Source organism: Cynara cardunculus (genome assembly GCF_001531365.2).
Source record: "Cynara cardunculus var. scolymus isolate 2C chromosome LG 13, CcrdV1, whole genome shotgun sequence".
NCBI classification, from domain to species: Eukaryota; Viridiplantae; Streptophyta; class Magnoliopsida; order Asterales; family Asteraceae; genus Cynara; species Cynara cardunculus.
The window spans coordinates 3,240,799-3,252,856 of NC_037540.1; the positions used below are offsets into that span (position 1 = coordinate 3,240,799).

The 12,058-nt window shown below is 34.5% G+C and overlaps 2 protein-coding genes across 2 annotated transcripts; one reads left to right on the forward strand and one right to left on the reverse strand.

The window, feature by feature from the left end:
• Positions 1-502: 502 nt before the first annotated feature.
• Positions 503-1,456, forward strand: LOC112524298. The gene has a single exon (XM_025134069.1). It carries the CDS (start codon positions 503-505, stop codon positions 1,454-1,456), a length of 954 nt encoding a protein of 317 aa, XP_024989837.1.
• Positions 1,457-4,400: 2,944 nt separating this feature from the next.
• LOC112525401 (probable protein S-acyltransferase 22) lies at positions 4,401-9,163 on the reverse strand. The gene is made up of 9 exons (XM_025135520.1): positions 8,714-9,163; positions 8,520-8,633; positions 7,457-7,858; positions 7,218-7,286; positions 7,072-7,143; positions 6,837-6,965; positions 6,163-6,243; positions 5,900-6,082; positions 4,401-5,383 (listed from the first exon to the last, which is right to left on the reverse strand). Exons 1-9 carry the CDS (start codon positions 8,753-8,755, stop codon positions 4,604-4,606), a joined length of 1,872 nt encoding a protein of 623 aa, XP_024991288.1. The 5' UTR covers positions 8,756-9,163; the 3' UTR covers positions 4,401-4,603.
• Between the last annotated feature and the right edge of the window lie 2,895 nt (positions 9,164-12,058).

Here is a 12,058-nt window from a genome sequence, read left to right on the forward strand (position 1 = left end):
GTTTATCCTGTATTTGATTGTGTTTATTTGCAGTTAGTTACACGAATTCAGATATGGGATAAAATCGGATAGGGATGAACGGGTTTAAGAGTTTTTAAGAGTTTAAGAGTTTAAGAGTTTTAAGAGTTTAAGAGTTTAAGAGTTTTTAAGAGTTTTAGTCAAATGCTTTATAATATAGTATAGATATATATATTAATATATAAAATATTGATTTTGACATTTTAATTTTTTTAATAATGATTCAAAGGGTGCGATTACATTACACTCCCCTATTTTTAACGCGTCCAAATATACAAAGAGATACGACTTTTAAGCAATTCGAAGTTTCCGACTTATCCTTGCCTTACATGCCACGTGGAAGACTACCATTGGACTCAAACACTTGACCTACACCTAACCTATACCTGCTACATAATAGTATTAAGCAGAATTCATGCACTGTAATAATTCCCTTCGCCTCCGCCACCGCCATCGTCACCGTGATCTCTGATCTGCCGCCTCCATGGAAACAACACCGGTGCACAGCCTGAGCATAAGCGGCGTCCTTTCCGAATCAAATAGGATCGTCAATGCCAACTACAGCCACTTCATCGGCTTATCCCTCTTCTTCCTCCCTCTCGCTTTCTCTATCATCATCACCCCTACCTTCCGACTCGCCGGTCAATTCTTCACCGTCGATCACTTGAACAATTTTCCCCCGAACTTTCACAAACCTCAAGTTTCTCATCTTCTCTACATCCTAATAGTCTACGTCCTCGCTCTATGTGCCATAGCAACGATCACCTACAGCACATACCATGGTTTCTCCGCTAAGCCGATCAGGTTCTTCACCGCCCTCAAGTCCCTAACCTTCTCCTTTGTCCCCCTCGTTTCAACAACAATTCTAATTCACGTTCTTCTATTTTGTATCTCGCTAAGCTTCCTCCTGTTCGTTGGATCAATGGTTATGTTGGTTCAAAACTTAGGGTTTGTAATCGACTACAACTCGATTAACTTCATGTGGTTTTCCGCCATCGTGGCTGCGACGTTACTGGTAATCATAATCTATTTCTATTTGAATTGGTCTTTGGCTTTTGTGATCGCTGTGACAGAATCGAAATTGGGGTTGGGGCCATTGATGCGGAGCTCGTACTTAGTGAAGGGGGTGAGGTCAGTTTCGTTGTCATTGTTGTTGTATTTTGGGATTTATGGCGGGTTGTTCATGTTCGTGTTCACGGATGTTGCGTTGGCTACTGGGTTGCTTAGATCGCCACTTGTATTTCCAGCAATATTTGGTTCAATCTTCCTGATGGTGTTGTTGCTTGTGAGCACTGCAGCCAATACTGTGTTGTATATGTACTGTAAGGCTTTGCATGGTGAATTGGAAATTGAGATTGCTGAGAAGCCTGTTTCCTTAAACTTGCATTCCGATGATGATGAGAAAGTCTCTCACATAGTCACCGTTGCCGCAGCTTGATGATCGAGCCATCGAGATGGGCTGCTTACCAAACGCTTATCCGATAAGTGCTCATCAATAAGATCATCATTATCACTTATTTTATCAAGTAACATTCTCGGTTATCAAAACAGAATGTTGATAAAAGCTTAACTGGTAAGATTGTTGGTAAACATCGTTTATCATCTCGGTTCTTATCATTACCCGATAACATTAACTATATGGTTAAACGGCCCTTAGTTATTGATGATTATTGTAATTTTCAACGTCCAAATGAATAAATTACTTCATAAAGGATAAAAAAAATTCATTATATAGGTTTTTAATTTGTACAACTAATTCATAAATAACAAACAGGGAGACACAAACTAATACTGAAATTTCACAGCAAAAACATTGTAAAAATTAGTATTTTACTGTAAAGGTTTAGTGTTATTTATGTGGTCTCAACAAAAAAAACTTCACATGATCTCAAGTCTAACAAACTATGTGACTATATCGTCTAGGGGTGTTTGCGGTCTGGTTTTGGGGGTTTAAACCCCCAAACTACAAACCAAACCGCAATGACAATTTAATTTTTTTTTCAAACCTAGCGGTTCGGCCGCAATTAACCAAACCGGACCACAAAAAGGCGGTTTGGGCTCTCTTATGAGATTTAAACTAAAAAAAACATAACATTTATATCCAAAATTAATTTTATGCTAATATAACATTGTTAAAAAATAGTATACATAATTACAAAAAAAAAAAAAAGGTCTTTCTCAAGATTAAAAAAAAAATTAAACAAATCTATCAATAATAGTTGAAATTTTGGACGGCAATTTAAAAAATGATTTGAAGTTTTGGATTTGATTTTTGATAGATTTATGATTTTGATATTTGATGACGCCGTCAATGGAGAAATCAAAACTAAATCCACATATGATGTGTGATCAATGACCTCTATCCGTAGAGTACATTGAATGTACATAAATGGCTTTCAGATATGAATCTATCTGATTCAGAAGGGAAGAACTTGTATCAGTATCTCTCTAAAACATAGAAAAGCAGGATGCCGATGACGTGTTTATTTTGTTCGAAGTGCCTTTTGGGTCTGGATCGACTCATCAAGTTCCCATTGAAAACGCATAGTTTCTCCTCCAAAAATGACCATCCAACCCAAAAAACTACTTGTTACAAAAAGATTTCGTTGAAATTGTTTGTTTGGAAATTTCTTGCTTGATTTTACAATTTTCTTAATTTTGACACCAAGAAATAAATTCTAGAAATAGAACGTTCTTGACAGCCCATCTTTGTCTCAGTAGAGTCCCTTTTTTTGCGTCAAAGATCTTACCCGATCAATTCGCTCGGGCACTCGCCATCTATTTTCATTGACTGAATTACGTGGGATGCATGTGCCCATCTCATTCGCTCCCATAGCTTTCGTCTCTCAGTGTTGGACGAACTTTTTCTAATTGGCTATAAAAGTTACCTACAACCTCAAAAATAAATTTAATTAATACATGTATATATTTGGCGGTCGGTTCGGTCCATACCTTCAAAATAATGTTCAAACCGTAGACCAAACTAGTCCGAGCGAATTGCCTATTTTTCAGATTGGACCTGACCACCAAACGTTCAAACCTCCAAAAAAGGTCCGGTTTGACTTGGTTCGACCGGTTTGAACGGTCCAACAGTTTTTTTAAACATCCCTAATACCGTCCAATCATTTATTTGTTAGAAAATGCAACTTAAAAATTGGATAAATCTTCAAAAAACTAATTATATCTTTTAGATTCAATAAATTCATTATTACGAAGTTTATATAACTTGTTTTTTCTAGAAGTACTTTGTTAAAAAAAAAATCAAAATTTTTATCAAATATTGCATGTGATATCTACAATTAATTAATAATCTTTTTCACCATTTTTCTTCTAATTTTGGGATCCACATTTTAAATCACATGTGATAAACTTTGTTTAATATATGACCTACTATGTGAATTTTTGTACATATCACATATGATAATATTCGTCTGAATACAAAGTGACGTATTATCACATGTGACAATATTTACATCGTAAAAAGATCTAAAAATGTAAATATACATAATCACATATGGCTAAAAAATATCTACGACTATCACATATGATTAATAAAAATATTTATAATGATCACATATGAATTGATCATAGATGTCACATATGATATTTGATGTAAATTATGAAATTATTTTATCAAAAGTGTATCTAATTTTTTTTACATAAAATTTGATAAAAAAAAGTTATTAATTAATTAAAATTTAAAAAATAAGTAAATCTAAAAGATATAATAAGATTTTTAAGAATTTATCCAATTTAAAATTATCTTAATTTTCAAAATTATTTTTATTTGTTATTTATGGTATTTTTAATTAATAAATTATGTGGCTCACACTTCTTCACATATTTTCACAAATTGACCATCTTCTCGTTTGAACATGCCCATATATATATCCTTTATATCTAAACCATTTATTTTCGATATTTACCATAACAATTATTCTTTTATCTTACAGGAGACAACTAATGTGACCCTACTTCCAAGTTAGAAGGTTCTAAAATGTGGTGCGGGTTCATCTCTCTCGACCAATTCAGGTTCAAGTGAGGGTGATCGAGGGGACCCACAATTTTACTGACATTTTTCTAAAAAATAGTGAAGGATAAGCAATCATTCTAGGTTTTCTCCATAGTTGTCTGGATGGATTGGAACGAAGGTTGCGTTGCCCATAATCTCACGTCAAAGCCACAATCTACTATATTTTAGGGACTCACCTTTATCTTTTTTTTTTTATTAACCTGAATATCCAACTCGTTATGCAAACCAACTAATTTTAGGGCGACTACCGTTACCGTTAATATGAACCTCAGATGATAGAGCTCCTGTTTCCGCATACATGATAAACGACATTTACGCAAACGCCTTTGTGTTTTAAGGATCCAATTAGAAAGGTTGCCATTTGAGCAATATATTCACAAACATGGCCAATGACTTGAATCTTGTTTACATAAACAAATGTTTTCTCAGTTGAGAGTCATTTCTAGAACTCCGGCAAACCGATAACTTCCGATTTCCCGTTACCGGTTCACAAAACCCTGAGTTCAAGAATCCGGAAAGTCCTCCTGACCTAACAAATCAAAAAAATTGCATTCACAGCTTTCTTTCGTTTTGATAGCTGGATGATGAAGATGATGCCATCTTGAATCTTGCAATCCGCTCATCATGTTCAGCGCCAAACAGCCGTGCACTCCAGTTTCCGGACCGTTGCACCAGCCGAGACGGGACTCGATCACTATCTTCCCCACCGGATGCATCATAACCATCACTTGTCGATCTAGACAGTGGCATGACTCCCTGAGCACCAGAAAACGGGAGCTTCCTAGCCTCTTCCGCTCCTGACGAGATCCTAACCGGGTGAATATCGGATGAGTCTAGGCTACTGTCAGGTGAGGAGCCGATGATACCGGTAGAACCGGACATGGGTCGAAAAACGCTACGAGCTTCGAGCTGCAGAGGCACCAAACTCGAAAGATCCCCACCTGTCACGCTATCGTTTCCCATATTGTGGTTTGATGGTGGTTGTTCCAAGGGTAACCCGTGTTCTGGAAGACGGACCCGCTTACTTCCACGCCTTCGGTTATTGTTATTGTCGATCCGTGAGAACAACCGTCGTTCACTGCTTCCAAGGCTGCTGTCTCTTTCGAGCCCATACGGCCCCATCTGTGGGGCATCTTTTCTCGACACAGGCTGTAGGATTTTGGACTTCTTTCGGGCTTCTGCTGCAGCTTTCGAAACCTCCTCTGCGTTCAAACGGGCCAAAGTCCACGGGCTGATTTTAACGGCTGTGGGGTTCTTTTTCTTCATGGGCTCATCTACTGTTTTCTTCCCCAGTGAGCTAACAGAACCAGTGTCTGGTGGAACTACATCATACTGCAAGAACCCCAAGTATTATGCTTTCTGTATAAAGCCCCCCTAGAAACTTACTGAATAAGTCATATTCTATATCATTAAGCCACTATCAAACAGTCATGTATAGCTGACTGAATAAGTTGTGAACCCATTAAACTACTAACAGACAGACCCTTAGTTCCTAATTCATATAACAAAAAATCTTTCTTTTCCAATGTAAAGAAGTTTCGAACTTTCTTATTTAATGCAACAAGGCTTCAAAATTTCCTATTTTTTACTCATTTTGACAAGTCAACTTTTGATCTTGTGGCATTTGATGACGTGAATGTCAAATTTATAGTCTACTAGATATCCACGTTATCAAATGTTACAAAATCGGCATGTCACCAGTCAACATGGGTGCAAAATAGGAAATTTTGAAATGTTGTTACATTGACTTTTGAAAAAACCGGTTCATTACACTAAATACGAATTAAACCCAACTTTGTTTCATTTTGATGCATTTTTCCCTCTACGGAAAATGGTTAATGGAAATACCTGATCTTCAACGAACAAACGTGGAGGCGTACACCAAGCTCCTTGACGGAAAGTATTGAAGGAGCTCGCACTGCTTAATCCCGTGATAGAGCTTGCCGGTGACATTTGAGGACTTTGCTGCCCACCGAGTCCTTGCTGTTCTTGCTCCCTTAATGCTATGATGTAATCATATGTGCTGATTCCCTGTTATATGATAATGATCTTGTAATTATCGTCATTCGATAATCTTTCTCAAGAATGCTAATGGAGGATTTGGAGCTCACCTTCTTTATTAGAAGAATGTGAAAGAAGAAAAGCTGAACAAGTGGTAGCGTTGCGATCATAGCCAAAATCGTGCACACCGCCTGTCACATTTAGCGTTCAATCTTGTTAAAGAAATCCTTCGTCCCATAAAAGTTTCAATGGTTGCCATTTTTGGGAAGTTTTGAAGTTCAAATTACCTATTTAGCGATCATCATAGTTATGAAAAGAACAATTTCGATGATATGGGTATATATAAGATTCCCTTACTTTGTCAAAAATGGACAAACTGCATGAAAAAGTAGCGCACTTTGATCTGATTCCTGTTTTGTGTAACCTTCATTTTGGTACCTCGGATGTGACATCTAATACATTTAGGTACATGGGTTTACATCTGAAAATGCAACTTACTTTTGTGTGATGTCCTGCTTGGGTCTAAACGTTTGAGATATCACATCTGAGGTACCAAAATAAAGGTTTTGAAAGCACGTTGCACATAAAAGGAATCAGAACAAAGTACGTTGTTGTTTTTATGCAATTTGCCCTAAAAAGAAGGGATGCATTGCCAGTTGACTTAAAAGTGTCAAATGGGAGTCATTTGACCTCCGGATTGCTTCGAATTCTTTACATTTTCAAGAAAATACTTGATAACTATGATAAATGAAGTTTATAAGAGCGAAAAGAATGAAGCACCCACCACGACTATAACATAAGGCACCAACGAGAAACTGCTTCCGAGCTTGGTAGCTATATCTAAGCTGAATCTCTTATGATCAAGAAAACAGCAGATCAAGACCACAATCCCGGTTGACCACTGAAGTATAAGCTACAATTCTCAAGAGCAGAACGAAAAACACAAGTTAATGCCTGACTATATGAGAAAAAAGACTGAAAAGTCAACAAGACGATAAAATGGAGATAGTTGGCCTTACCAGGAGAAGAGCAGAGACCATAAGAGTAAAGAACTTTCGGTAGTTTTTCTTTCCTACACAGTTATTCAGCCACTGCAAAAAAAAATGCATCAAATGTCTTTTCCAAGAAGTCGAAGAGTATTCACTGAATCATAATCCTTATATACCCTGCAATGATGATCAAATCGATCAACGCATTTGTCACAAACTCTACAATGCTTGCTGTATTTGAAAACCTGCAGAAAACCCATCATTTATATGTTTTTAGATGCTAAATCTGATTCTTTTTGGATCAAGTTTATTGCTTTTTATGTGTCTTACAAATATAACATCATTATCTGTTGTAAAATTGAAGAATCAACATCGGTTTTTGAAGTTGAAAACTGTTTTATAGCAAGAAATGCACCTCAACTTCACACAAACTACAGTAGAACATGCCATCTTCGCTTGTTTGAAGTTCAGAAGATTCATCGTCTGGACTCGAGCAATGGCATATCAAAGCACAAGGAACCAAAGCCAAGACGGCCATAGAACAAGACGAATTTGGCGTGTCCTTTTCGGTTTCAGACACATTATCTTCTGTTTTTGAATCTTGATTCTTTGTGTTCTTGATTGGAGATTTCTCTCCAACACTTGCAGCATTTGCATCTTGTATTGATGACGTCGATTCCCCACCAAGTTTGGATTCTTTAACTCTACCACCCGTTTTGTTGTTTGGTGTTTTAAGATATTTTTTAGACTTGAAAACTCCTGGATCTGCTGGATCCGCACCAGCGCACCATATATACAGGCCGAATGCAGATATAATCTGGCAACAGAAAAAGTAGATGAATACTTAGAATTTTTCAAGAAACTTGTAGCAACTTACATTGAACCTGGTTCTAAATGCTACAACTACAAAAGAGTGTTCAATTTTGTCAAAGAAATGCATATTTGATCGAAAACTAGTTTGGCTGACTTCAAAGTCGAAATCTTTATTTGAATCTGTTACATACTTTGAATCATTTATCAGTCTAGAATCAAATTTTAGGATCAACATATTAAGGGTTCTTCTTTCTCTGTGAAAATTTTAAAAATCAATCCCCCAACCCCACCCTTGTTGTTTTATTAGAAATGGAAACCTGTGGTGTGGAGTACAGAGCACTCCAGAAAAAAGGGACAAAATTAGACCTTTTAGATTCAAATAATCAAGGGAGAGAGGTGATGGACACAACCAAACAGATAGCCAGAAAACAAGCAACAATTGCTAACATGTGACTGGTCTTGATGCAAATGAAAATAAGGAAAATTATTCTCAAAAAAAAACCCAACAAGAATATTAGTTGAATTTTAGTATTTTACAGTCAAAATCACAATAAAAACACAAAATAAGAGACAGATCTCTGGTATTTAGCACCAAAAGAGAGTTCAAGAAAACTAAAAACTAAATCAAGATTGAGAATTGAGAATAGAGATGAAAGAAAGCTTACAAGAGGAGTGTAGATCCCCATCACAATATACTGATACATCTTTTTCCCCACAAATGGAGCAAAGAACACATAGAAACCAAAACCCAATGCCAAAAATACAGAAACAGCTACCACCTGTCAAATCCAATAGTTAAATTCCAGAACCCTAAAAGAACTCAACAATGGCAAGCAAAAAGGATGAAATTTTCACAGACCTGAAGAGGATGGTAGGGAAGTTGCCATCCATGTTTCCTCATCTTTGCAATGTTGAGATCAGCAAGAAATTCTATCTGGGTATGTGAGAAAATTGGCAAAAAGACCTCAACTTTTGGGTTCTTTTTCTATCTTCTCTCTTGGCTTAAATTCTTTCCCTCATTTCATCAATGGTTCATCAGAGAACCAAGATGAGGGGATCTCCAAGATCATCATCACAACCACCATAATTTAGTGAATGAAAATGAACAGAAGTCTTAGGAATTCTCCAACAAATAGGCGATAGTAGGCGTTTATGGGATGTTGGTGTTCTTGGTAAGATGAACTTTGCAACAAATCTGTCTGATTCACTCAATCATAGTGAGAGAAATACGGGTGTTTTCTTGATTCTAGGAGAGAGAGGGGGGTAATAAGGGACAGTGTTTTTCTTTTCAACTTTGTGAAATTACAACACTACCCCTGTAGCTTCTTTCTTTTTCACTTCTGTTGGCATTGTTGGAAGGGGATGATCCCCTTTTTTCATGGGCAAATCATGTGTTACAGGTCAGTGGCAAGGCCAGTTGTACATAACATTTCCTGCTTTTGGATTCACTCTTAACAACCTGTATTTAAAGCATTCTTTATCACCTCTTTTACTCCTTTCATTTTCTTTCTCTCTCATCTTTCTCTGTTTTGTTTTTTTTCACATTTCTGGATTGTTTTTCCCTCTTGAACTTTAAAAAGTAAATTACCAAAATGCCCATTAGGTAATATCCAATTGTCATTTTCAGTCCTTCAGAATACTATCTGGTACATAATATGCTTGATAGCCATTTGAGTAAAAGATTCTTACCATTTTAGTCTAATTGAAATCTAGGCTTCATCCATCAAAATAAACATGTGTTTTGACCATAGATTATGACTCTAATCAATTCTCAATCTTAAGAAAAATCTTATTTTAAATCATAAAGGTGGTGTTTGATTTGTTTGAGCTTGGCCTCAAATGTAAAAAGTACTAAGAGGTGTCAGGTTCAAATCCAAGAAGGAATAAAAAATCTCTTTGTGGTCACGGAAGTTCAAATGCGATGACTTCGGGCTATCTGCAAAGCAGGTGGTCGTCCTGTGATTAATCAGCTTGCACAGCAGGTTGGATATCTAGGTTAATAAAAAAATCTTATTTTAATCGAAAACTAAATGCTCGAGAGAAAAATCTCAATTCATTTATTAAGAATTTGTTTATTTTGGTTCCTGTCAATCTAAATGCTAAGGTAAGAGATCTTTTTTAGCACAAGATCAGTAATACATCTGAATCATTAAAATCGTGTTAGTTCTTGTATCTGATTGCTAGAAAAATATCAGATTTTGACAAATAAATTCTCACTATTTAAAGCAACCAAGTTATAATGTCATTTTCTATTCCCCGTGATTGCTTGTCAAATTTCATGAAAATCAAATGCTTTTTATTGTATGAAAAAAAAAATGAATAAAACGATATAACTTGACAGTAATATTTTATTGTTTTAGTATTAAAAAAAATTCTTTTTTTAATAATGTGGATGGATTAATTCATGTACTTGATAATTTGAGGTAAGATTTGCTCAAATTCAAACAAAAATCAATAGCAATCATAATAGTATGGTCTTGATGTCTTGAAATGGGCATAAACCATGTGATAAATATGTATAATTTAAGTACATTTTTGTTTTTGTTTTCTTTTTGGTATAAGTAACTAGGGATGGATATTAAAAAATAAAATATAAATTCATTTTTATGATAAATATCAAATGTTTTGATTTTATAATTGTTAAAATATAATAAAAGATATAGAATCTTTTATAGATAATTGATAACTATTTATTTAAATCACAAGAATGATGTCTGATTGGTTTGAGCTTAGGCTTTAAAGATCGAAAGTGACAGAAGATCTCAGGTTCAAATCAAATGAAGAATAAAAATCTCATTTGTATCCATGGAGGTTCCAATACGATGACTCTAGGCTACCCTCAACGCAAGTGTTCGTCTTGGGATTAGTCGGCTTGCATAACGGATTGGATATTCTGTTAATAAAAAAACCAAGAGTTACCAACACCTCGAATATTAAATCTCATGTCTTTTTAAAAAACCGTAGCAAGTGGGTTTACCTTATAATTTTAATTTATTCAAAATTCTGTTGGTAAATGATCTCACCACAATATTTAAATGTTCTAATTATAAGTACGAGTTTGATAATACGATAGAATAAAAATATATAATTATAAGAAAATTATTTTTGATTTATTGTGTCTGAGTTTGGATATTATTCCCAACACTGATGTTGATTTGTCGGTCTTTAGATATAAAAATGTAAAAATTTATATTTTGTATTGTCGAAGTTAATAATACATAAATTGACAAAATTAGTCAATTTTCTCAAACAAATTCATTTTTAGTCACTTTTGGACCGAATTCTCATTTTAGTCGGCGTTTGCACAAATATATTACGTTGATGGAGATCCTTACGTAAATTTTTTTTAACGAAAATATAGATCCTTATACGAATTTCCACAAATTTTTTATCTAAAAACCGAATTTTAAAAACGAAAATTTAATTGAAAAAATAGTTAAAAGAATAAATATAAGTGAGTAGATAGGGTATTTTAATTTAATAAATAATATTATTAAAAATAATAATAATTAATAGTAAATGAGTTGGTTAGGGAAGGAGAATGTTTTGTAGTGTAGTGTTATATATATATATATATATGTATATATATGTATAAGAGAGGGAATCTGTATGCATCATATTTTTGCCTTTTTCCCAAAAAGCCTGTGAATTAGTGTCAGAATGTATTGGCCAAAGGACAACCATCACAAGGTCAAATCTGTAATTTTATATTGCATACTTTTGGCTCATCTCACTTGGATTTTGGTTATTCTTCTCTGGAAAACAGTTTAATAACCTACCTTCTTTGCTTCTTTATAATTTTTCCAACAATATTAAATATGTGATTCTTATTTTTATAATTTATAATTTTTAATTTTTAATTTTGAGGAGTGTCAATGTCTATCGCATGGTGAATACTTTGAAAATTGGAATCAATTTACTTTTCATCAAATGTTAATCTCAATCAATAATTATATATTAGAAGCGTACTCGCGCAATGCAGCGAGAAAGATCGTGATTTTAATATTTCATTTTATTTTTTATTTCAGTCGATGTTATAATATGGTTTTATGTGATTTTAAGAAAGCGATGATGTTTTTATTTTTGAATAAAATATATGTTTAAAAATATCATAAAAATTTGACAAAAATATATCGATATTAGTATCAAATTAACTATTTGAAATTCCTTATTTTTTTGTGTAATATTTTAATTCAATTTTTTT